This window comes from Centrocercus urophasianus, unplaced genomic scaffold (assembly GCF_019232065.1).
Source record: "Centrocercus urophasianus isolate 14NV4802_14NV808 unplaced genomic scaffold, USGS_Curo_1.0 seq_17, whole genome shotgun sequence".
NCBI lineage: Eukaryota > Metazoa > Chordata > Aves > Galliformes > Phasianidae > Centrocercus > Centrocercus urophasianus.
The window spans coordinates 5,726,360-5,752,897 of NW_024884722.1; the positions used below are offsets into that span (position 1 = coordinate 5,726,360).

At 37.4% G+C, this 26,538-nt stretch overlaps 1 protein-coding gene across 5 annotated transcripts; it reads left to right on the top strand.

Moving 5' to 3' along the window:
- Positions 1 to 290: 290 nt before the first annotated feature.
- Positions 291 to 16,031, top strand: FAM204A (family with sequence similarity 204 member A). 5 transcript variants are annotated; one of them, XM_042818595.1, is made up of 8 exons: positions 291 to 330; positions 839 to 1,140; positions 1,992 to 2,082; positions 2,586 to 2,622; positions 3,064 to 3,166; positions 4,852 to 4,941; positions 15,151 to 15,257; positions 15,625 to 16,031. In XM_042818595.1, the coding sequence occupies exons 2-8, from the start codon at positions 886 to 888 to the stop codon at positions 15,674 to 15,676; spliced, it is 735 nt and encodes a 244-aa protein (XP_042674529.1). In that variant the 5' UTR covers positions 291 to 330; positions 839 to 885; the 3' UTR covers positions 15,677 to 16,031. The 5 variants fall into 5 exon arrangements, with proteins under 5 accessions (XP_042674529.1, XP_042674527.1, XP_042674526.1 ...); XM_042818593.1 differs by having other exon boundaries at positions 294 to 330; positions 834 to 1,140; XM_042818592.1 differs by lacking the exon at positions 291 to 330 and adding an exon at positions 342 to 721 and having other exon boundaries at positions 834 to 1,140.
- The last annotated feature ends 10,507 nt before the right edge of the window (positions 16,032 to 26,538 follow it).

A 26,538-nucleotide genomic window follows, 5' to 3' on the forward strand; every position in this document is an offset into this window, starting at 1 on the left:
TGAATACCTTCCATACCCCTCTATCACAACTAGGAACACCGGAAAGTGACTTGTTTTTCTCTTGAGTGCACGGCTGTTATTCTGAGAAGTACATTTAAATTGCATATGTGGGGATACGAAACCAATCTGCATCTGTCCCGGCTGCAGCGATGTCACCCCACCACCTCAGCGTTACACCGCGTTGCACGGCGCTGCACTGCCGCGCGCCAAGCCCCGTCGCAACGGAGCACATGGCAGCCGGGAGCAGGGCAGCAAAGCGCCCGCTGATTGGCTGCGGGGCAGAGCCCAATCAACGGGCGGAGTGTTCCGGGGTGCCAAGATGGCGGCCAGGTAAACACGGGCTGCTTCGGCAGCTGGCGTTGGGGTAGCGGTGAGGGCTGTGCTGCGAGGCGTCTGTTTTTCCTCTAGTCCTTTTGTCTCTCTGCTCTGGAGCAGCGCTGCGCCCCTCCTGGCTTCTTTCTTGAGCGGGCTTTTCTCCCCGTCCTCCCGCTTTCGAGATTCGGCCCTTCCCGCTCGGTGGTGCCGTGGGAGGTTTGCGGGTGCTCGTCTGCTGTCCCGGAGAGGCGTTGCTGCTGTGTTCTGCTTAAAGCTGGGAAGCTTCTGTAAACAAGCCTGAAGTGAGAAAACTGTAAGGAATAAGAAGGGCGAAAAAGAAAAAAAGAAAGGCGTATTATCTTTAATCTGTGTACATCAGTCCTCTTCTTAACTTGCCTCTGAAGTTGTAAGTACTAACAGCTTTATGAAGAGCTTGTGTAAAGCGCCTCGGGAGAAGTGTTTCTGTTATTACATTCTGGTGTTTCTGACTCTGTTGGCTGATGGTGGTTTTGTCTCAGAACAGGTGTGCTCACATGACTCCCAGTGCCTTGGCCTTGCGTGAAGAGGAAGATGTGGAGCGGTCTGTTACCTCCAGGACTGAATGAAAGTGATGTTGACTTGAGCTCTGAGAATGAAGAGGAGTCATGCATTTCCTGTTTGAAGGAAGAAGATATAAAGGAAGATGCAGAAAGAGTTCAGCTTCCTGAATTGCAGGAGGGTGGACCTGAAAGTAATGCCATCACTAAATCAGTTTTGATATCCGTGACAGATGGAGAAAACACATCTGAAACGTGCCCTGCTGGAATTCCTTTAACTGTATGGAATGTGGGTATCGTAGCATGGCTTTAAATACTCAGAGCTATTTTTTAAATTTAAGCAACTCAAATTTGGGTATTTTAGGTATACCAATGCAAAATGAAATGCAGTCAAAGTGCTGTCACAATAATATACATTAGATTACGTCAGGTAGAGTGAATTTAAATGGGAGGGAAAACAGGAAAAGCTTGCTTTTTTTTTTTTTTTTTTCCTCTTCCGTACAGCAGTGATTAAAAGCACAGCAAGGAAATGTTTGGGTAGCTACTTAATTGCACAAATACTTGTGTTTGTAGCAGTATGTGAGTTCTGAGCTTCCTCATAATTGTTTTTGTATGTTTATAGCTAAGCATGTTAGTCACTGTACTGCTGATTTATACCTGTGAAGTAGAGCTATACCTTTCTGCTTTGTACAGGGTTTAGGTGTAGGTATCCATACGCATAACTTCTTATAGCCTCTCTTTATTTTTCTTGTTGCATGTAAAAACTTGCCTGATGTGCAAGGAATATGCTGTCAGTAATTTTGGATTCTAAACTGCTGTTTGTGCAATTTCAAGCTGTTACATAGCCTAGGAGTGCACATAAGCATATTCAGCATTGTGCTCCTTGAGAAAACTGTTTTGAATACTTCTGGGACTTAGAGAGGGCAGAAAGTCAATGATATGGGTGATAAAGTGATAGAGCCGATGCCAGTTTAACCCCATCAGGGTTGGATGATCTCTGCATAAGTTTGAATGTAATAAATACAGGAAGCTACAGTGGATAAGTGAGATATTGGGACAACATTTATCAGCGTTCTATGTAACTTTTTTTTGTAAAGAAAATTAGAAAATACCAATCCTTGCTTTTTCTTAATCTTGTAGAAGTTTTTGGAGCTTCAGAAGAAAAACCGTGAAATGAAAGTGGAAGCAAATCAGGGGAGCAGAGGCCGAAAAAGAAAGCGGCGCAGAAAAGGTGTTTTGCATGATTCCTGACCTTATTTTTTGTAAATGAAATTAGTATTAAGTACATTGGAAGTATATTTTTAGCTTTCACCAATAATTGAATGCCTGAATAGGTGTCATCTGATATCTAGGATTTTCTCTTTCTAGTTGTTACACATCCATTCTAGACTTAGACTGTAAATTGCTACTTAAAATATAAGTTCTTTTTAAAGAGGGGGCAGAATTTATTCAGTCAGTACTGACTTTGAAAGGCTGGGCATGTTTTCAGTACATTATTTCATACATTACTTTGTCTGTTCTGATCAATGCTTTTTGATAAATATTGTAGGAGGTTCTTCAAATGAAAAGCCTCACAGCAGAGTAGTTTAAATCCCGAAATGAAATGAGCATTCAGTACAGGTCCTCCTGTGACAGTCTTTCCATGGGAACATACTCTATTAGTGATCTCTTAACTTTATTGGATGCAATAGGGCATTGCTGTGTAACTCTGGACTTTTTTTTTTTCTTTTTTAGAAAAACTTGAAAAGGACAAAAAAGAAGTGACTAAGAGGTATAACCAATATATATGTCAATGTGATTATATCAGGTCTGTTTTTAATATCAAGCAAAACTTGTAAGAAGTGTAGCCAAACGCTGGCTTTGAACGTTGTCATGGTAAATATGTACTGAAGTTGTTTGGTGTCTGTCACAGACTGAATTGAATTCTAGTGATAGCTTATTGCTCGATTTAAAATAACAGAATAGTATTATTTAATGCAGCTTAAAATTAATTTATTGTTATTCTTAATGGTGTTTGTCATGTAATTGCATACAAGCTCGCTTTCAAGATAATGGCATTGTGGTTACAGAGGAAAAGGAATAACTTGCATCAGAAAATGTCAGGTGAAAAGAGTGCATCTGCCAAATAGAAGAGTTTATTTTAAGAGAAGAACATTGCAAGCTGTGGGAAACAAATTGGTGATATTAATGAGTTTTATTTTTTGGTTTTTAGTAGTCAGCAGTTGGCCAATGAAGACCACTGGAAAGAACTTACACAGTACTTTGGAATCAATGATAGATTTGAATCACCTGTGGATAGCAGAGCTCCACAAAAGGTGATTGTCATTACAAAAGCCATGTCATCTTTTTTTTTGATAGTAAAAAAAGGCAGTGTTAACTGAGAGAGCAGTAAAACTGAGTCTAATCAGAAGTAAGCGTATGACCAAGTCACTCTGAGGAAGAATAATTTTGTGCATATTTTTAAATGAAATTTCCTTTTTGGTGTCATGTAAGTATTACTTGAATTGAAAGATTTCCAGATGGTATCTGTGCCTCTTTCCTTTCTTGGTTTTGTATTCTATTGTGTTGAGGAACAAAAGGTTTGATGTGTGCTGTTTGATTACAGTGACCTTTCATTGTGTTTTAACTCTAGTGTTCCAAGTCAGTCCATTAGTTGAAACCAGTAGCTCTTTGAATCAGGGGACTGAATCTACCATGAAGTTTTACTGAATTTACAACACATTTAGTTGATAACTGTTGCTGTATAACAAGCCATATTTGATGCTACTGATAGAACGTGATAGATGTGTCAGGAGCTTTAAATATGATGAGCTTGTTCTGTAGTTTTACTGTAATGGTAACTTCAGTTAACAAGGTTGCTACAGTAACCTTGTTACTTTTAAGACATCAAATATTCAGTTGGCATCCTTTATCACAAACTTTCTGCTTTTCGTTTGTTTAAAGTAAACTTCTGCATTGACAGCGATGATATTAATCAGTTCTGTCTGAGTTCTGACTTTTGGTGGGCATTTACGTGTCATTAAATTGCTCAGTATAGATCTGGACCGAGGCCCAAAGTGTTACAGCTGTTCTCCATTTAAGTTGTGATTTAATTTCTAGAGGAACTCATCTCATTAATTTCAGAGAAGGCATTTAAGAGTTGGCTTTTCATTTGTGCACTCTGTTAACTTTCATCTGAATAATTAAGTGTTCTGTTTCTCAAGAATTGTTTGCTTTTCTATTTGTTAAAGTATTTATTATGAAACCAACAGAATTGTTTTCTTTAGCATCGCTAACGCTTAAAACCAGTGAGTCTGTAAAATGTCTCTTGTGATTGATGAATGAGTTTTTTGTGAAGTTCCAAAGTCAGTGCCAACTGCTATGCTATCCTTCTGGATCCTTTCAAAAACTTCCAACTATGATTTCCATTAAATGTTTTATTGTTCTGTTAATTGTAAATGTCATGAAGTGAGTTATGCTGATCGTAAAGGTTGAGTTTTGAACTGTTTTCATTGTTTTCCACAGGATAACTAGAATTCTGAATTTATTGGTGTAGTGGAGTGGCATCGTGCCAGAACTCAGTTTTTGGATAAAGATAAGATCTTAGAACTGTAACAATACAGTGGTAATTGCCATTCTTTGTGTTACCTGACACATACACTTCACATTTTGTTTAGAAAGCTCCAGGGATGGAAGAGATAAGCCAGATCTTCAGATGATTTTTATTGTGACAGGCATAAACTAGTCCGTGTAATTTTTTTTAACCTACAGTATTATCCTGCACATAAGGTGGAACTAATGCAATGATTTGTGCTCAGGCAGTCTTTCAGTGAATTCTTAATTATACTGTCCATTACAATACATAGACAAAGTGATTTGTGTTTCAAAGAAATTACAGGTTCATGCAGCGTCTTCATTTTAAGACTTCTGTTGAAATTATTTTTTAAAAGGAGATGCTTCCTTTAGATGTATTGCTTTTCTGTTTATTTGCTCTAAAGGTATTTGCTTTTTTTCTTTCTAGTCTGGCCTGGAACTTAGCATAGAGAAGTCTGTGGCTGAAGGTGACATTGATAAAGCTGTGGAGCTGAGTGACAGATTAGCAACTCGTGAGGTAAGTGGTCTATTAAAAGCTTTTAGGGGAAAAAAAGTTTTGGACATCTATGTGTTTTCTTTATTTAAAAAAAGTTGCAGATAAAGTAGCATTGAAGATTGCTTGGGACATCCTTTCTGTTTCCTAATTAGATTTGTCAATGATTGAAGGATTTAGCAGCTGATTCAATAATGTTTGGACAAGTGTAGCCATGTGTAAGAATTGAAAATACAGCCATGAATGTTCCCAAGTAACCTTACCTTGAAAACCCTGATACTGGCTCCACAGGTCAGTCATTAGTAACTGAAGTGATTCTTTTTTATATTTTTGCCTGGTGTTTAGGATGGTTTAGCTGTTTGCTTCAATAATCTGGTCTTTCGGACTTGTATTAAGTGCTGAGGATCTGGTAGGGGATCTCTCACATACCTTTATCTCATATGAAACAGCAATTCATTGTGAGTAATGGCTCAGTTGCCACCACCTACCACATATGCACCAACAACAGTACTTCACTGAAACCCACGTAGGCTATTGTGCCTATTGGAGTGTGGGCATGGGGAGAAAGTGCAAAAGAAGAAAGATTAAGGTAAAAATAGAATAATTTTGAAGAAGAAAAACCTGAATACAATGCTATTTTAGGTGATTCTAGGAGCTAGCTTTTCAAAAACTCATCTAATTTATATAATTTCAGGAAGGGCTTTGCTTTCTTTATCTGTCTTGTGTGCTCACCTATCTTCAGATGTAATGGGAATTTTCTGTTCACTGCATGTACTAGTAAATTCAAAGGTGTTTGAAGATATAGAAGGCATTTAAATAAAAAAGAATACAGGACATTCTGGTTGCTTCTCATTCTCTTACAGATATTTAGCGTTTCCTAAGTACAGCAAAGCTTTAACGCAAAATTGCAGGTCTGAGTTTGTTTTAATGGCATATAATGTGGGATTGCAAAGACTGAAAAATCTAGATGATTTTTGGGACAGGAAATACAGTTCTTTCATAAATATGGTGAGGTGAAGCTAATTCTTCAGTGCGTGTTCTTACGCATTCAGTAGAAACTCCTACACGTGGTCACTCAGGGCACTTTCTAGTTACTAAACAGCCTTTTTCCACTTAGGACCACAGAACCTCCCTGCACAAGGATAACAGCTTCTGACAGTGACAGAAATGTAGCCTGATATTCCCAGCCAACTTCTCACTGTGATACTGTTATATCACCTTTTATGTTCGGAATTCAAAACACTCTAAAGCTTCTCCTTCACAAATTCCATCTACTCTAAAGTGGTTAGAGTATCATAATCAATAAAACATACTAACGTTCTACTGCAAGTTGTTTGACTATAAAAACAAATTAGTGTAAGAAGTTTTAAGGTTTTGTAATATTTATGATAAACTATTATCTGATTTTGGTAACCATGGGATTGTGCAACATCTAGCATATCGCAGGTGTTACAGCAATATAATATCTGTGGAACATTAGCTCCAAATTGTTGACTTTCAAATATTAGCGTGTTGTAATTCTGAGAACAAAATGCTTGAAGTATTATTAGTATTCACAGCCTTGATTTGGTTTTGGTTAAGTGAGTTTATCTGAATAAATAGCATGCTGAAAGAAGGAAGACTCAAATGACTGTCTTGATCTCACGAGGAGTTCTGTGAAGGCAGAACTGCAGTGAATTCACTTGGGTTCTGTAGTGGTTCAAAGATTTGCTGTGTAACCTACTGCAAAATTTTGTTTTTCTTTGTAATCTTTACAGCTTACATTTATTTTTTTCTCTCTATCATTTAAAGTATTTCTTATTCCGAGAATGCCCTTCTAGCAGTGACTAATTCTGATTCAGTGAAGGGCTATAGCAAAGGATTTAGTTATGGGAGAGGCTGGCTGAAAACAACGTTGCATTGTGCAAAGTACAGTAAATACTGCTTTCATGTTGTGTAGTAGTGATTCAGTCACAACTTTCCTCCTGTCTGCAATATTTTTACGTAATAATTGTAAGGGCTGACTTAATTTTTAGAGTATGGGGTTGTTTTTTGTCTTAGCTTCCAAATTCAATGCAACATCGTGAGCAAGTCAGGCATGTATTGAAGTGCAACACTTCTGAAGTCTAGAGAAATAAGTGGATGAATTATTGTTCTGTTATCTCAACCTCATCTTTTTATGTATAGCTTTTATTTTTCTTGAGCAATGTCGCAGGGCTGTGCATGTGAAAAGCAGCTGCCTTCCATTTGGGGTGCAGGGGGTGCAGCCCCCTTGTAGCCATGTGAAAAATGTTCAATGGGTAGGTGTTCTTTTTGAAATCAGGTGTATGGGTTTTTAATCGGCACCATTTTCTTTTGCAAGAAGCAGTGACTGGAACCTGCTGATAAAGCTTTTGCTTTGAGGCACAGATCCCAGAGTTCTTAAAGCCGTTTTCTGCCTTAATAAGTGAAACTAATTTTTGATGTATAACATTTATAAGCCTGTGAAACTGATAGGGCAGCTTCAGTATTTAGAAAAATGAAGCCAAAAATAAACAGATGACTGAGAATGGGCAGTAGAAATATGTCCTAAAAAGCAAAGGAATGCTGAAGTGATGCTGTCAATATGCTATCGTTGTGACACAGTGAGGTTTTTTAAAATCACATTTCCTTAAAATCAGTGATGATTTGGCCAGTATGCATAATCTAGCAGCTGTGAGAGAATCACTGAAATGCATATCCTTAACACCTAAATGATAATGCTTCAAGGTTTTGGATGTTTTGGTTTCCATATGGTTCTTGTTGCAGGCTCTTTAAGGAAAATGTTGCTGTACTGCTCTAAACGAGGCTTTGGGCTGTATGTTAGCTGTTGCTTTCTGTTTGGCAAACACATGTGCTGATTTTGAAATAAACAGAGATAATCGAATAGAGTTCTCAAGGTTTTTAACTGTGGTGGTTACAACTTGGATACCTTGTGGAAGAAGCTCTACAATTGCTGGTGATTGTACAGGTGGCTTTGCATGTAGCTTTTGGGACTGTGGCTAAAAATGTATGAAAATATATTTCAAATAAGAATGGATTGTACACCTGTGATGATGATAACCTAATCTCCTGGCTCACCTCACTAGTAAGTGTTACCCCTTGTCTCCTGTTGTCCCTGCAGCATGTCTTATGGGGGGTTCTGCTTCTCCAGGGAGTTACGGTTATCCCAATAATAATTATTATGTGAAATAATTTATGTGAAATTCTTCCTGAAACAATATGGCCATGTCTGGATTGTGCTGTCAGAATGACGTGGTCCATCAGTAACTGTCTGCTTCTTCAGCTATACTGTTTTTAGAACCCAGTCTAGCTTGAGCATCTCTATGCTGCAGTGCAGTCATGGCATAAAAGATCAGCACTGCTTTTGCTTGATGAACTTTTGTTGAATGTTTGCATAGTGCAGGTGTCTCATATTGCTTAATTGTCGTAATTCACTGTGGATTTTCAACGTAGAGCAAGAGTAGAAGTTCTTCAATACTAAGAGTAACCTGATACAGGCTTTACAAGAACAACTACTAAATCAGAATATGGTGGTACCATGTAAGCAGTCAAGGTTCACTATTGTAATCCAGTTGCTTTCTTTGTTGCATGGTGTATCTTAGGTTTTCAGCACTGGCAGCTCCTCATGTTTTGAAGTTCTGCATTCAAAACGTGGAATGGCATACCTGAAGCTATGGTTTGAACACTGCATTTGATTGTTTAATTTGGTACATGTCAAGATAAATGCTAGTGTTAGTGTGGAAGTCCTGAATCTTTTAGAATGAATTTTTTAGTGAGAATGAAGTTTGAGGATGTTTAACTGAATTACAATGGTGATTTTCTTGGGGATGCTCTGGGGTGACTGAGAGGAAATGGGAGCAGTACTTGGGTCTGTATACAGCAGAGGACTGACGCTTAGAATTGTGTCAACTTTTCTAGCAGTTTCAAAGAAACCTTTTTAGTGTAATACCTTGAAGTGTACTTCAGCTGTTAGTGTTTGTGGGGCTCTGTCTGGAATGTTGAGTAGTTAGAGCGCTGTAAGTTGTTAAAGGTGAGTATCCATTTGAGTAGGGATAGTGTGTGGAATTGTCTGGGAACTTCACTTTGCTGAGAACTGATTTCAGTTTGGAGTGATACTTTAAAGGTTCAATGAAATAACTCCAAAAGATTTTCCCCTGCACCTTCAAATTGTCAGCCTGAAAATATTTTCTGGGCTTCTTTTTTCCTTTCACAGTGAGAATTTTTTGTAGTACTTTTTCTTCCTGAAATCAGTTTGAATCCAGACTTTTTGGCTGTAACATTCTGAGAACTGATCTGTCTAAACCTTAAACTTTGCATTTGCCTTGTTGTTTTCTTGCTACTGCCTGGTAAGTAGGTGCCACGTTGTCTAAGAGCACGTTAGCCTGGGGACTGAAACTTGAACACAGTAAAACCATGTTAGATTTACCTGTCAGAATGGAAGTTCAGAAATACTTTGTGATTTAGTACACCAAATTACTGAAATAGTTGTCAATCTCTGAGTAGTGCAGACTTTTTGACAGCGCTGTTTCTGTGTGCTTCGTGGCTTCTGGCATTTTGGTGAGATTTTCTTGTTTTGAAGCTGCAATTTACACGAAAATGATGCTATTGTGATCAAGCTTAAATGAAAGATCTGCATCATAATGGACCAAATTAATTATCTGCTCACTGGGATATCCTTTTCATTTCACAGAATTATTGGTTTTGCCCTCGTCATCACATTTTGTGTTGCATCATTTTTGACCATTTTTCAGTGTTCAAGTTAGTGTTCATTGTAAGTAACTTCTAGCTATATCATGGGGAAGGATATGAGCAAGGTTGTATGTTTTCACAAATTGAGAACCTTTCTCTTAGTGTTTTTTTTTTTTGTCTTGTGAAGCTGGGTAGGTCATACATCACAATTTCAGATAGGCTGTAGTGTCTTGAATTGCTTGCTCTTCCATAGGTATAATAGAGCTTCATTTCTAAATTCTGTGCAAAATTCATAATTTTATTGTAGTGCTTTTAGCTACCTGAGGAGATTGATGCAGTCTAATACAGAATGTAACTTAGGCACCAATTAACTTGGAAGTCTTGCTTGCTCAAGGACTCTGGGGGTGGGGGAAAAGAAGAGTTTATTTTTTTAATCTGTGAAGGTTCTTTCTAACACTTAGCAGAGATGCTTCCAAATATCACTCTTCATTGAGGTTGTTTTCTTTTAACCTTTGGAACATGGCAGGGTTATCACCTAGAATTACATTCTTCTGCTCCCTTAATTATGTATATCTTTTCCTTAACAAACCTTAAAAAAAGATTTCAGATGTTACAAGTCTAATTAAAGAGACAGACAAAGCACAGTTTATACTGTAGATTTTTTCTGCAGTTCAATTAATCAGCATGTTTTCTCTTTTAATTAAAACCATTTTAGTAAATTAAAGCCCACAGCAAAACACATATATAATTTGTTTGTAATTAGCTCTTAATTGGTGGTAGTTGAAGCTTAGCACCCTTGGTTTCTTTCTTCATGATTGCCATTTTATTAGCAGCCAGTCATTAATTAATCTTTTTTTCTAATTAGCTTATAAAACTGTTGATGGCACATTATTGTAAATGTGATTTTAAGTTCAAAGCTTGTTAATAAGCTTTCTTACTTAGAAGAACAGAGATAAAGAAATTGCTGAAAACAGTACTACAGTTCTTTTTTTAAAACTGCCTTTCTTATGAGGGGGCTGTGTAAAGCATCTAACAGCTTACAGTTAATTTTTTAATGCTGTATTTCCTCATGAATGGAAGAAGTTACTGGCATTTCAGTGTTTAAATTGAGAGAAGAGCTTAATGTTACGACAGTTTTCTGTCCTTGCTCCATTACTGTGCCATCCAAATATAATTTGATGTTGTAATACACAGCATAAAAATACAACAAAGGTATTACAAAGTATTTTACAGTGGAAGCTGAGCACATCATTGAAAGGGGACAATTTTCACTGCAAAATCCACTTGATATTCTTGTTTGCTTTATATATTTTATATACGTCAGCAATGGATAACATTCCATAACATAAAAGGAGAAAATCATTGCTAAAGGCAAGCCTGAAATAACTAGATTCATATTTGATGAGAAACTGTAACACTGTATTAAAAGGCTGTTTGGCTTCATTCCTATGATCACAGGATATTTCAGGACCTGTTTGAATATAGATGTTTTGTTGGAGCCTCTGCGGGTTCAGCGCTTTGTGTATCATACCTAAATATTTCTGGAGCAATTCTTGAAGCTCTCGTGCCTGTGCCATTCAGCATTTACATCGTGCAGTCTTATTTAATGAAACCTGCTTCCTGTGTGGAACCCAAGTGTTAAATGTCCTGGTTTTTTGCAGGGAAGTTTTCTGGAAGTTGCAGCAGATGCTGGTGCAACTTAATACAAATGTTTACTCTTCTGCCTGAACTATTTCAACTTCATCCATTTCTTTGCTTGTTTTAAAAGTGTTTTATGATGCTGTGCGAGAAACACTAGAAAGGGATAGCTGACAAGGAAAAAATTAAAAATTGGATAAAAAGTAAATGAATAATGTCATATTACTAAAAAGATGAGAGGCTAATTTGTGCCGACTTTTTGCTAATTTTGTTCAAGCCTCAAAATGAGGAGCTGTCACCCGTTCTGTGTAGCACTGATGACAGTGCCAATGATCCATGAAATAAGCTGCCGCTGGCTTTGTTCTGATAAGAATGAACAAATCTGCACAATGTACGGCTCCCAGAATCTCATTTTCATACTTGCATGCAGGCTAAAAGAAATAAGCTGTTTGCAGGCTTGATTAATCAGACATTTGAGGGTTTTTTGTCTCTTTGATCTCTTTCGTCTCCTAGGTAACTTGCTTGACATTAATGTTGAGCTTGAGTAAAGACAATCAGGAATTGTAGACCAAACTGATATAAAAATTAAAGACCTTAACACTTTAAGTACTCCAGTAATGGTTCTGCTTTACTTCAGAAAACATCTGTTTTCATTTAATTAAAGAACAAAAGAGAATGGCATAAATATTTTTTCATATAGACCTGTTATTCCATAAAAAGCGAAAGTTTGGTAATTGCTATTTTTGAAGGTGTTTGTTTTGGAAGAAGTAAAGCTTCAGCAATTTGTTGCAAGTTAACACTTTCAGATGAGTAGAAACATCTATTGTTTTTCACGATAAGGAATTTTTCACTTATGCTACGTTCAGCATCTACAGGAAGATACTTGCCATCATTATTGGTAAACTTCCAAATGGAAAGGTCTCTGACCTGCTAGAAGCCAAGTTGTTCTGTTTAGTGAGTCTTAAATACATAGATATTTTGTTGTGGGGTGACCCGCCGTATCGACTTTACTATCCGATGCGGTTTCCAGACTTTAAACCTGTAAAATTGAAAGGAATTAAAAAAAATAAAAAATAAATAAAAAAAATGTCGCAGTGCGTTTGCTGGAGGTTATGCAGACGCTTTTACAAATCTTCCAAGTGGCTGTAAAGATGAATGCCTCAAGGGTCTAGCCAGGGCCCTGCTTTTCCAACCAGCTAAAGCCCTTATCTTAAATCCAAGCAAAGTACCATTAATCTTTTTGAAAGACCTTTTATGGCTTTTAATATATCCCAAATTAGAACATTTTACACCCTTGGTTCCTGAAATATGGTGATAAAAAGCCTTTAGAGCTTAATTTTCCTTACTGCGTGCTCTGACCAATTTGCAGTTCTTTGTGATAATGTTTAGACACCTTAATTAAAATGCAGCAAAATATTGGATGTTCTATATGGAAAATGCTGATACTTTGACTACACAAGAAATTGTTGTATATATTTTTATTCATGCTTTCTTACTTCTTTTAACAATGTATTTTATTGAGTTATCTGATGACCTGAAATTTTTTTTATGTAAAACCCATTGACCAAGCTTTCATGGATTTCGTTTGGGAGGGGCGGTGTGGATGTATGTGTGGGTGTGGGTAGGAGCAAAAGGCATTTAATCTGACTGCAGTGTTTGTGTGTATTTATATGCGGCACATTTGTTTTCATGTCTTGCAAATTTGTCTCTATGTAGCCTAGAAATGATAACACTGCAAAACATTTCTGCTTTTACTTCCACATACGCTATGGAGGTTCTTATTTTTCTGTATTTTGCAAAGATGGAAGAATTCGTTCTCTCTTCCAAGAAACACAGATCAGTGTTTTTTTTCCTCTTGCACTTGTGTAGACCTCGGTAGTGAATGTCTGCACGTGTGTAAGTGTTCACTAGATTCCTAGAATGTGTTTTTAGGAAGAAACCGTTGTTCATCACCTATTACCATCTGATCTGTTTTTTAGCGTGTTAGGATGGAAGATGCGATTCAGACTAATGATGGTGGTGTGATTCTGGTGGATTTAAAGCTTCAGGTTAGCTCTAAATATAGAGCAGTTTTTGATCCTTTCTTATTCATTTTAGTATTTGGTGAATTTTCATAAATGCATTTATAATACAAGAATATGAATAACTTAAATAAAGTGACAGTGTGATAAAAATGTTATCCTTTGGTAGCCTTCCACATGAGGTTTGGCTGTTGAGACACTGACAATGTATTACGATTTATATGAAATGTTCATGCTCATTACAGAAATTATGCACCTAATAGGAGAGCTTGGAAATGTCACGTCTTGTGCATTGACATGATTGCACAGGTGTGTATTTATGACCCTGGAATAATCCTGTGCAGAAGCTAGGTTCAAAAATTATTTAGTGTTCGTAATTTTGCACAGTTTCATTTGGGGGGGAAAAAAATCATATGCTTACCTATTAGTGGGTATATATATTGGCAGTGCTTGGAGTTTGTTATGGTGTACAAGCTGATGTTTAGTTTAGCCTGGTATGTATGCAGATTCTCTTCTGCAGAAAGATTATTTTTTTAAATTCATGAATAGTGAAAGAAACTTAAGGTGAATAACTTGTAGTGATGAGTGAGAAGGCTTTTCTTTTTCTTTTGCAAATCTGGGTATCAGCCTGCCTTCAGGGAAGATGTTAAACAGGAGAAAGGTAGAAGATACACCCATGCATCCTCTCATCTTATTTGGATAAAGTGTTTTTCAGAGTAAATAATTGCCTGTATAGATGCAGCAGGTTGTTCATGGTTTACACTTCAATAATGGAACCCTAACCAATGTTTTGGGAGTATTCTTTTGGGTAGGTCTCCTATTCCTCTTTTTTTTTTTTTTTTTTTTTTTTTTTTTTTTTTTTATATTATGTGGTTCCATGACTATTTGGGGGAATGCAGAATGTCACATCATCTTATTGGTAGGTTTTGAACTGGATAGAAAAAAGCCTATTTGTCCACATCACAGCTTGTAGCAGTTCAGGCTAAACTGCTTGTTTTTATTGGGGAAAAGTGACAGCTTCTGACACCAAATTCTTTCATAGTTCAGTTACAAATAATGTCAAGTCATGACAGCACAGTCACAAAATGCAACAACAGTGAATGAATTCTGAATGCTTATAAGCACAGTAACAGTCATAGCTCATGGTACCTTCTTCAACCTTTTCTCCTTTTCTCTGTTATTTTTCTGCCCTCTTGATATGCAGCAATGTGAACTTGAACTTATTCACTTACTGAGAATTGTGAAGGTAAAGTAGTATTCACCCACAGCCAGTAAGATCTTATTTTGAAAGGCATGCATATGATAGCACCACTGAATGCCAGGTGCATTCTAAGGACACTGCTTCATTTACTTTCCAAACAGACTGATTAAAACATGACTACAGATACTACTGGAGAAGCAGTTGTAGTAGCAGTTCATCCAAACAAAGAGTTTCATGCAGGAAGTTCTTGCTATCAGTGGGACCTGTCAGTGTTTCAGTATAGTTGAGGTTATAGGGTGGCTGTAATAATTGAAAGAGAGAGGGAGGGAGTGTATGTCTATCTGTATTTATTTGTAAACAAACAAACAAACAAACAAAAACGTAAAAAAGGGTATAGTGGTATAGTGGGAGAGGCACAGCTATTGCCCTTTGCTTTTATCCTTCAAAATGAAGGAGTTGAGTGGAAGGGTTGCTTGCTACAGGATCCCACTACTTTGTGTGTTTCTCAAGAGACGTTCTTTCCCATCCAATCTTACAGTATAGCATCAGCTTAATATTGGAAAGATATTTTAGTATTTATTGACTTTTGGGAAACAATACCACACCACATAATTTGTGAGGCTTACATTTCACATGAGCCATTTGCTTCTATTCAGTTTTTCTTTGTTCCCTTTTATGTCTTAGCTTGGTGTGAAAATTGCCAAAGCTGCTGCTTGCCGCAACTTTGTAAAAGCCAAACAAGAAGCAGAGGCTGTCCAAGAAGCTCGAAAGAAAAAGAAGCTTGCTTGGGGGTAAGTCATTTGAGAATGGAATTAAACGTTTGTCATTTCAATGGCACTCAGTATATGCAACAGAATATCAGTTCAGTATTTTCCTTTCAGTTTCCTTGGCTGAAATAAGCTTGTGTTGATCTTATTTGTTTAGTTTAATTTAGTTTAACCTTCTGTTTTTGTTAGCCTTTTTTCCTGAGCAGTCTATGAGACTAAGGACACGTTACCAGGATTAATATGTTTGTCATATAGTAAAAATTGCCTTCATCTTCATTGCAGTAGTAAAAATAAGTTTTGATTTTTATTGTTACTGCTAAGAAATAATAGAGTTAAATATCTGAAGTATGTATGTTCAGGAGTCCTCATGTGATACTGTACTCTTTTTCAGGTTTGAAGCTAAGAAAAGATGGGAAACAAAAAGCAACATGGGATACATGTAGTCCGTCCTGTTTTCCTGGGGAGTCAAATGCCCACTGTTACTTGAAGTTTTGTGGGTGACTAAAAGCACACATAAGCACACATAAAATCATTCAAAGAAAGCTTGAAACGTGAAGAAAATCAGCTAAAACAAACGAAAAAAAGCAACACAGCAAATCCTTGTTTCCTCTTAATCCTGTGAGATTACACTAGGTTGGTTTGTCGTTCTTCCAGTGTAGCAAAAATGCTTTCTAAAAATCAGTACTATGTTAAAGACTGTGTTTCTCCAAAATGTAAATATTAGTGTAATGCATTGCAGAATGCATTTGAAGTCTGGTAGAGGGTTGACTAAAGATGGAATAAAATACTCGTTCCAGATGTGTTCTCTGTGCTGTATTGTTATATGTCCTTTGTGTGGGTACAAGGAAAGAGATGAGTTTTACCTTTTTTTTTTTTTTTTTTTCCTACTGTCCTGTATTTAAATAAGTACTTTATTTTTTGTCAGCTCGAGAGTTTTGCGTGGTGTGTGGGCTGAATAAGAGGGGACAAAGAAGAAACAGAACCAAAAATACTCTATTTGTTTAAAGCTATTATTATTTATGCATCCTTGGGCTTAGTAAATGTAAAGAGAATTTGGCCCAAAAGGTCCATTTTCCCTCTACTAGGAGAGTCTGATGCTATTCATCATGTCCAGGTGCCACGTTCTTCTGAATGCTTCAAAATTCCTTTGATTTTTTTTTTTTTTTTTTTTTATTTTTTTTTTTTTTTCCCTTCTGAAGAACTCAAGTTTTTAAAGTCATTGAGTCTTTGAGGAGATCAAGAATGTAAATACTTATCTTGAAAAATGTCTGGATCTGTTATGTTTTACAGTAAGCTGCACCCAGTAAACAAGTAGTTTACTTCAAGTCAAATGTTTTCACAGATAAATTAGGATTTGAATGCTTAAAAGAATTATAACAAGAATGGATGACTGTGTTTTCTCAAAACTGTTCTCAGTGAAAAGGACCCATTTGAAACAAGCAAGTTCTCTCCCTGAAGCTTTTGCATGTGTGTGCATTCACTGCAATGCCTGAATTGAATTGGTAAAATAAACGTCAGTTATTTTTAACCAAGATTAATATGTTTCAGGCCAAAGGTATGGAATTAGTGTAATGGTGATTTACTGTGTAAGTACTTGAGGCTAAAACAACTTGCCAATAAATAGTAATCTGAAGTTTTATGGCACTGATTTGAAGAGTTTAGATTCGCAGTCTGACATGGAATAGTGCATTTTTGTTCATTAGCCTTCAGGATGTTTGGTGGGCTTTCTAGGCAGGACATCATATTTCTTTCAGGAAGATGTTTGCAATATGGTAATCTGCAGTTAGTTGTAATTTGTTGTGATGATGGAGTTGCATGCAATCGCCAGGACTGTAAATCAGAGACTAACCAGGTTTCTGCAATATAACATCATAAATCTCACACTATGGTTTCCAAATGTATCAGCTGTAGAAACTCTTCTGTGGCTACAAGCAAATGGTATCCTGGCGTTTGCAAAGGTAGGTTGCACATGGTTACTGTTATAACCAAAGTAGATGACACCTTGAACGTTCATCTAGAATTTTTCAGTCATGATGTAGGTTTGTGCAAAATGTTCTTGTCCCAGACTCACAGGGTGCAAGTTTCCACAGTTTGATACTATTTTTAAGCACCTGTAGATGAGTCTTAGATACAGTGAACCTTTCTGCTGTTTGTGTACTGAGAAGGGGAATGATGCTAATACTTTTTCATTGAAATTATCAGCATTTGAACATCCATTATTTATACACATGAAAGTAGTGTAGATTAAGTACACTATGCATCTGCTCATAATAAGAACTTGAATAGTGACATTTAACATTTATTGTTCAAATAAAGATGCTTATCTAATCATAAGGATCAGCACTGTTTCATTTGAAAACATGAAAGAAATCCAAATCCACAGAAAACTCCCACTGTCTGGGAATTCAACACTTTGTATTTGTCACAGCATTGCAAACCCTTATGTAATGGTTTTCACTTTCAGTTAACTAATTAGTTTTATGTTAGACTATTAATAATGTAATTATTAGGAAGTATGCAAAACATTTGCTTTGAATTACTTAGGTGATTAATTGAGAATGATTGCATTCCAAGCGTTTTGGTATACCTAAACTGCTCTCTTAGAATGTTACTTAATTCCCAGATATATACTGTGTTCAAAAGAAAGCTGATTACTAGGGAAAACATAAAAGCCTAATGCAGCTGTATAGAGATAATCTAAATGCATAATAAATGAACACATAATTATACCTTTTATAAATGCTCGAAATTACTCATCTAAGACGTTTTACATTCCTGACTTCTTTTTGCAGAGTACTGTTGCTCTGTGCTGTGAATTTTGACCAAGTAAAACTTCCATCTGAGATCTAACTTTTCCTGGTTTTGAGCTGTTAAAGCAGTCCAAATGCTTGTTTCAGTTAACTGTAACCCTTCTAATCAGCTTAACTATATAATCTACTGAACGAAATTGGAGATTCTTTCAGTAAATGAAAAGCTTTGGCGCTATCTCCCAGCCTGACTGAAATTATATATCCATAGGTATGTACTTAAATTATTAATTTCTGTGCAAGCATGTTGTGTTGACAAAGCCAAATATTGCTTACATCAGTTGATGATATCTTGGGATGGGCAATAGATAAGGAGACTTGTCTATACTTCTTCCTATATCAGAAGCCTCAGGGAAACCTAAATCTACGCACCAATTCCTTACCCACTAATTTTGTCTTTCTTCAAACTACAGTCTTGATATCCTCTAGTGGCTTGCATCCTTTAAAGGGAAAAGCTTGTAGCTTCACAAGTGCAATTTTATTGTGAGCTACCTGACCTGATCAGAGCTGTATTAGCTGTCCAACTTTGCCAGTAAGGCTTCTTAACTAACTTACTATTGCAGATGCCATAATACTGTGAGGTAGTTTGAGTTTTACAGCACATTTGGTCAATGCCAACTTAATGACTCCCCACACTTTCTCTCAGCAGTGTCAGATGTTCTTCATTGTAAGTTTCTCACTCGTCCACAGTCATGTTCTTACAACTCTATTGTGTTCAAAGGCCTGAACAATTAAGAAATTCTTTATCAACTCGTATGAGAAAATACAGCCTAAAATTTGACAACAGCATGTTAATAAAATAATTAATATCTCTAAATACCACATTCCTAAGCTCCTAAACCAAAGAGTGGCTGCAGGGACAGTTTGACAGATAAAAACATATATATAGTTGTTAGTTTTAATAGTTTTTTTGCCTGCAACCATAATCTGTATCATTATTTTTCAGTTTAATTCTGCTGGACAAGTTTCAAAGATAAATATGGTGTGTAATAAGCCTTTGCAACCTCTAATTTGTGAAGGAGTGTCTGTCCAGTTAATACTTGTTCATTGAAGCAAGGGGTTTTGAAATAGCTGAAGTACAAACTGTAATTACTGATGTCTGTTTCCTATACACCTATGGTTCTGGCATTTGGTCAAAAAATGTAATTATTGCTTAATCTCGGAGCATTTCCCATTTTAAAAAAAAAAAACAACTTTATGAGAATTGCACAGAGCTGAACACCCTCAGCAAGACCAGGGCAGATTTTTATTTGGTATTGATCATATGAAGTTAATCCAACAGAGTCTTTTTCCCAGTTATTTCCGAATGTTGTTCAGAAATAGGCATCTATTTTTAATGTACCTCCAGTGCAAGATCAGAACATTTTAAAAATAATTAAATATCGTAGTGGGGTGTTTTACTTTACAAAAGGGATTTCTGAAAAAGAGGAATGAAAATCGTAATTTATTCAAAGACAAACTGCAGCTGGCAGTAAAGGAGCAAATGGACACTCTTCCATCTTTTGTCCTGAGTTTGTCATAGCTGGAGATAACTTGAAAGAAGTCTTCCGTAAATGAGGAGGGTGCCTAAATCTCTCTGAAAGTTGATGGGAATTAGGTATCTCATTGCCATCTGAGCTACAGAGAGGGCAAGAAACTGGAACACTGGATGTGAATGTTCCAGATGTCCCAAGAATTAAAGGAAGCACCAATTTCCTTCAAGGAAACTTGTCATCATTGTCTAAAAATGACTGCATTGCTTTGTATCTGTCTACAGCTGTGTTTATTTCACCATCAAATCTTGTATTTCTGGTTTCCTTAGAAATGGGTAACAAAGTTGAAAGTTTATTTCTATTTCCTTGCTTACGATCAGATCTGGAATATAACACTTTATTCTTAAAAAGCATAGAAATTGGCTGTTTGCATTTATCAGCTTCTAACTGTCATTATGAAATGAGCTGTACGGGTTCTGCACATGATGGCTCTTACCAAGTTCATTCTTGGATTATAATTGATAAATACGGACACTGCTTGAGTAGGAGAAAGCTGTCTGAAAAGAGCCTCAAGCCATGATGGTGGTTGAGTTCCGACTCACAGAGAAGTGTGTCAGTTATTGAATAATCGTCTAACTTACATACAGTGTTCATTGCTCTTGACTGCAGATGAAGTGACTTCAGATCAATATTAAGTGACTACAGAATGAATTGAGCAGTTTTATTTCTCTTTTATGTTTCAGAATGAACTGGCCTCTCACAACTTAATTTTTGCAGTAACAACTTAATTTTTGCAGTAACTGAGTGTAATTTCTCGTGATGCAAGAGAAAAGTTAGGCAGGAAAATAAGGATTGTTACTCAAATGAGAACCATGTGCAGTCTTTAAAAGGAAGTTTTGCTCATCCTTTTTGATGAGCTACTTAAAATAACCGATATATCTAGATGTGCTGCTTGAGGAATATTGACTAAAACATAGTGCTGTCTGTAGAGTCACTTAGCCAGAAGGAATGTATATTTTAAGTCCTTCTGTTTAGAGAATTGACTGATGACCGTTGGGATCGTGCTTAATGCTGAAATGCTAGTTAGCTTTTACCAGTGGAAGCCAGTTAACTCCAAACTAATAGTCCTTTGAATTAATGAGACCTGTTCCATTAGATGAGGAAAAGATGCCTGTATCTTCTAAGATAAATGTGATTCTGTCATAAATCAGCATAACTGGAGTGATTCAGATTGTTTTTAATATATTCCTCTTCTATATAATTTATTAAAATACCTACTCCACAGTTACATTCTGAGCATGTCATCAACTCCCTAGGCTTCTCTCTCTTATAATACTATAGGTTTCCAAGAGAGCTCTAAATAAAACCACATATAATATGCCAGTATAAACCAAACATCCGAAGAACATTGGCATGTTGGCGCAGTGCATGATTCAGCTCGCAAAGAATTAAGGAAGGAGCTTTTATTTTTCCTAGAGTTAATGAAGAGAACACTGAGAGCAGCCTGCTAGCAAGAGCTGTCCTCTGTTGTCTGCTGATGGAGAACACGAGCTGCAAACAAGTGAGTCAGCCAAATGGACATTTCCAATTTGAATACTTCGCTCTTTATAGAAATAGATTTTGAAAATGTCCATAGCAGTGCAAAGGGCCTTTCTTGTGGAAATATGTACATCACGGGTTGGTTTGTTGCTAAGAATTATTTCCTTTGCTTCTCTGGCTCTGCTCTTTGTTTATTCAAACAGACATCATTTTAAAATATGCTTTGCTTCAGATTGCTTTAATTTTTAAAGAAAACTCAAGGAAGGGAATTGGGTGCACTCTACTGCAGAAAAGCACGTTTTTCTGAGCTCCATGGGACTGCTCTTTCATCCCATACCTTAAGCAGTCTTTCTGAAAATTCTCACTTCCCACCTTCACGCACACCTTGATGCCACTCTGGCTTTGCTCACACACTTCTGAGTCAGATCACAGCCTGCAGCAGGCTGCTGGCCATTTGGGTTGGGACTTCATGTTCCCTCTCTCTGGTGTGCTTAGCAGTTGCTGCTGCCTTTTCAATCTCATTTTAAAGGAAAAGGTGTCTTGGTTTTAAATCTTCTTCCCTTTCTGTTCAGAGTGTGACTCCAAAAAAGAGAGTGACAGCACAAATGGAATGTCAGACTAGAATGATAATCTTTCTAGAAGAGGAAAGAGGGAGGGATACATGTCTTGTCTTGATGTTACCTCAAAGTGTGCTGCACTCAGGAGCCCCGTGCTTAGTCTGACAGTGCTCTCATGGAATCAACCTTCATGGGTTTTGATAGTTGATAATGCTGGATATTGTCAAATCTGATTGTGGGTTGGAGGGTGGAATGATTTGGTATATTTAATTTTTTATTTTCTGGTTCATTCATGCTCTAGGATCTTTCATTGTGCAAGTGGCACAGCTTAGCCACAGACAGCGCTGTGTAAAATCACCAGGGCTGTATTCCCAGCATTATGCTGCCCTCAGTCAAAAAGAGCAGTGCCCTTACTTCAAAACTTGTCACACTGGAACAAATAAAGATAACAAAATTTGAATGAAAGCACACTAGGCTGGGAGTGAGTGCCTGCATTCGTTAAGGGGAACAGACATTAGCTCCTATTTCTGTGCCGAGTGGAGAAGGGTTTATAAATCTTTAATCTCTGAGGGAAAACTGTTAGGCGGAGAAAATGAAGCAGGCACTGCAACATTTGGTGCTGCTAAACCTACTGTAGCACTGAAACAGCCCTCCAACATGTTAGCTGCCTTGCATTTACCTGAGCTCCATTCTTCAGCATTAACATCATTGATTCTAGCGTGTGCGTGTTGCCAGAGTTCTATTGGGTATTTTCAGAATCTCAGCATGTAATTCCCATTGGAATTAAAGGGCTCCATAAAATCTCTGCGTCTTGGTCTGAGAGTGTTTGGAATATTCTCTTAAGTAAGGTGAAGTGGAAAAGATGATGGAATTTTTAACTAATGGCTATAAGAAAATGCTATTAATGTCCAGACCTGATTTCTCTGCAAGGAAAAGGGTACACTGAATCATTACAAAAGTAACAGAGAGCAAATTAGGCTGAAGGAACAGCGATACAGCAGGGCTGGTGGAAATGCTTCCAGATCCACTGCTGTCAATGTTGAGATAGTTTCTGTGTATTAACAAACAAACAAATACAGATGCCTTACATACCAAGTGACACATTCTTAAGGTAGGTGCAGGGATATGTTGAATGCTCAAGGCTATCTGGATACTATTTGTCCTTCAGCACATGAGATCTGTAAAATTCATCACGCCTACTACTTGTAGCAATGAAAAAGACCTTTCCAGAAATGTTTTTATGTTGTTTAATTGCAGCTGGCGTTTCCCTTTCATCACCCTCGCACTGGAGTATGTGTATCAGGTCACCATCACTAGCACTGTAGGTAGACTGGTAAGAACCAACATGAGAAACAAGAAGACCACATAAGACAAATTTTCAGTGCCATTTGGAAGCACAAGCGCCTTCATCGTTAGTTTCTTAGCTTAAAAGGGAAGAGGAAGCTCCTGACAATAGGAGCAGAGACATCAGCAAGTGTATTTTAGGGAGAATATTTCTGTAATACTGAGTGGCTTTTCAAAGTATCTCTCTCTGGTCATGCAATGGGGAAATTAAAGCCACACTGTAATTTCTTCTTGTCATATCTGAGCTCCCTCTGGGGTAGATTGAACATGTACTGCTTGCTGAGATGTGAACAAAATATGGCTCGGGCAGCAATTTTACTTCCACTGCCACTTGGTCAAATGTTCATTCCTATTGCACTGGCTGTTTGCAATGCCCTCTGTTAGCAGTGCTGACTTGTAAGGGCCCAAGCACGAGCATAAACACACTTTTCCCCCCTGCCCCAGTAAAAGCATAAGCAAGTTAGTATTGGCTGAGGCTATGGAGAGTATGACTCACAAAATATAGAGATCAGATCTCACGTGAATCGTAACAAGAACAGGCAACCTGACACTTGACTTTTATGCAGTAAACCTGGCAGCAACCTTTGTGATTCACAAGTAATCTGTTGTAAGTCCCTGCTTTCTGCTGTTCATAACCTTCAGGCCTTCCATGTTTCGAGTTTGTCCCAGACTGAGTACTTTCAACTCAGTTACTGTCACAAGTAAATATCAACTGGAAATTTGGATGTGACAGTTGTACCCATGCAGGATTTTAGAAATAATTGTTAGAAAATTGACATCTTCCGTATTATTTGTTGTGAAATTTATCCATGTTGTTGATATTTCAAGGGCTGTCTCTTCAGGGTGCTGATTTACTAGTGTGATGCGCCGTAGACTAAAGATCTTCTGTACAAATCTGAACAGAAGCTTTGTTTTATTTGTTTTTTATTTCCATTTGTTTAATTTATTTGTTTCAGTATTTCAGTAGTATTTCAGATTTAGCTGAATGACACTACAAATGTCAATGTACCTCACTTGATATTTTACAGCGCTGCTCAGCAGTGCAATTCATCATGTAAGCATAGATTTTTACTAGAAGAGAAGGAGTGTAAGTGCTTAGATCACATACGTGCCAACTGAAAAAAAAGATGTCCATCTAATAACACACTTTAAAAAGTGAGTTTATCCTGAGGATAAGTGTGTACAGCTCTATTGAAGCAAGTGGTCTTTTCATATAAGTGGAGCTGCACATGTTTTCTCCAGGGATCACTTCAGTCTACTTTGCCTTTGTTTTCTACACTGAAATTCTTTAAGATAGGAAAAACTTGCATGGTATTTGCATGTACTAAGTGCCTGGCATAGATCAGAGTCTTTATTTCTCACTTTTGCTAGCAGTACAGTCATTTAAAATTAAAGAAAAATTAAAACAAGTAATTAATCCTGCATGAATGTTCAAACATTCTGTTACTAAGAGTTATTTTCTCCCCCTAGACCTAGGACTTCCTCTGTATATGATCCAAGTAAGCTAGTAAGTCCTTTCCAGGAAAATACAATTTTCAAGCACTGTGACTGTGCTATGATACTTACTGTACCTGAATCTTTTTAGATAACAGGCATCATGCTGTCTTTGCTTTATTTATCTCTGATCGAAGAGCAGGGGAACACAGAAGCAGCAGTCAAGGAGCATATTAGGGGTGTACATACTGTTTGTGATAGTAAGATCAAGCAGAACTTGTGAGAATGAGAATTTTCTTCATCTAGAAATTTGGCTGCACTCATTATAAGATCCACCCTCACAAAGGGAAAAGAGCAACCTGGAAAATCTCTCTTCTTCCCAGAAGGGCAGCCTGATGCTGGTTTAAAGGTGTGGGATGGGACTCTGGATACTTTTCCATGATCTTTTTGGACCAGTCTAAGTAATCACACTATTCACAGTCTGTGCTGGCTAGCAACCAGCTAGTTCCAATCCCAAATCTGTGCAGGTCTATCAGTGCAGAGCTGAGTCCACTCTATTAAGCCTTCTAAGAGTCCCTAAGCCTTGTTTGCAAATGTCTGGATGGACGTTCCTCAGAAGGTAGTAGTTCAGTATGCAGCACTGGCACCATTTCACTGTGAGACCCTGGAAAAAATGCCTTGAGCCAGATTTTTAAACACAGGGAGACGTCCCAGAACCTACTGTTGAAATGCTACTGATCTTTTAAAAGACGCTGCTCAATTGCAATCTATGTTTTTGCCAGAGGACATATATAAAGCCACTCAAACTTTGACACTGCCTCTCGGGGAGGCTGTGAATGTATTTGTGCATTAACCCCAAAGTACAGGCACGCTCTTTCTGATCTAGTGGAAATGTAATTATTTATACAAACTGACATGACACAATTAGGGAGGATGAATCAAGCTAAGGATACTCAGTGTCTCAGTGGCTGGGATTCTTCCCCAGCAGTGGGAAAGGTGCCCTCCCTTCCAAAAGAGTGCTCAATGCAGGAGCCTCCCCTGGCTGCAATATATCTTTGAATATGGCTTCAACCAACACCTAAGCTCTCAACTCTTTCTGTTTCAAAGTACTCGTGGACAGAGCCCTGAGCTGTTAGAAGAATAAAGGCTTTCACTACAGTGAAAGCAATTGTAGCTGCTTCTACCTCCTCCCACTGGACAATTCTCCTCTTAGAGATTTGTTTCTTTTGTTTTATTTTTCCAGACTAGCTCTCTGAACCTGGCTCTTTAAGTCTGGCCAAACCAAGCAGCCCAGTTCCTTTGGCAAATATCATTTGTTGGTGCTTGCTACTGATTACTTTTCCCTAGACAATTAAGTAGATTTCATCTTCTTTCTTTCAGGTTTCTCAAATGGTGGGCAGCAGCCTCACTTGTGTTTAGTATACTGAAAGCAGCCACAAGGGATTTTTTGCTCAGAGATATGATTTAACAGAGGGCTGTTAGGGTAGTTTGGTTAGGTTGTGGTTGAGCTCAATGATCTTTACGGTCTTTTCCAACATGAGTGATTTTGTGATTCCATAAGGCCAAAAGAGATGAAGATACATGGGGAATTGGCCACAAGTTACACAGAACTGGGGATACGCAGTAGTTTTATATGGGCAGGTAATTAAAGGTAGATGGAAAGCTCTATTTTGGATTTCTTTTTGAATGAAATCTAAGAAGGCATCTTCCAAAACCCAACTTCTTTTACTTTAACTTGTAAATTTATCCCAATTAATTTTTTTTCTTTCGTCATGTGAGAAAGATGAATTTTGTTCACCTCTCGCATATCATTGTACAAGGAATACCTCTGCAATGGTTTCAAAGAAGCATGCGTATATTCATAGGGAATACTTCCAAACGGTGTTACGAACCGCATGTGAAGTTTGCACTGATTCTAAGTGAAAAACCAACAAGATAATTGTTTACAGGAGATGTTGGACACAGTCTCACTCAGAAGTATTCACCGGATCTCGGTATACTTCTCTAACAAAAGGTATACACACAGTTTAAGGAGATGAAGAAGACCTTGGGATGACTTGCTGTTGTGAAAGGAAGGAAATGCTGCGATTTGGCTTTTCTTCTGCAAGGTAGCTGTTGTATTTTCTGTAGAAAGAGACACCTCACAGCAAAT

Excerpts from the sequence above, each read along its gene's own strand:
- FAM204A (XM_042818595.1), top strand. The coding sequence starts at position 886 with ATGTGGAGCGGTCTGTTACCTCCAGGACTGAATGAAAGTGATGTTGAC. Across the intron at positions 2,623-3,063 it reads AAAAAAGAAGTGACTAAGAG|TAGTCAGCAGTTGGCCAATG; the intron begins GTATAACCAATA and ends TTTGGTTTTTAG. Across the intron at positions 4,942-15,150 it reads ACAGATTAGCAACTCGTGAG|CTTGGTGTGAAAATTGCCAA; the intron begins GTAAGTGGTCTA and ends TTTATGTCTTAG.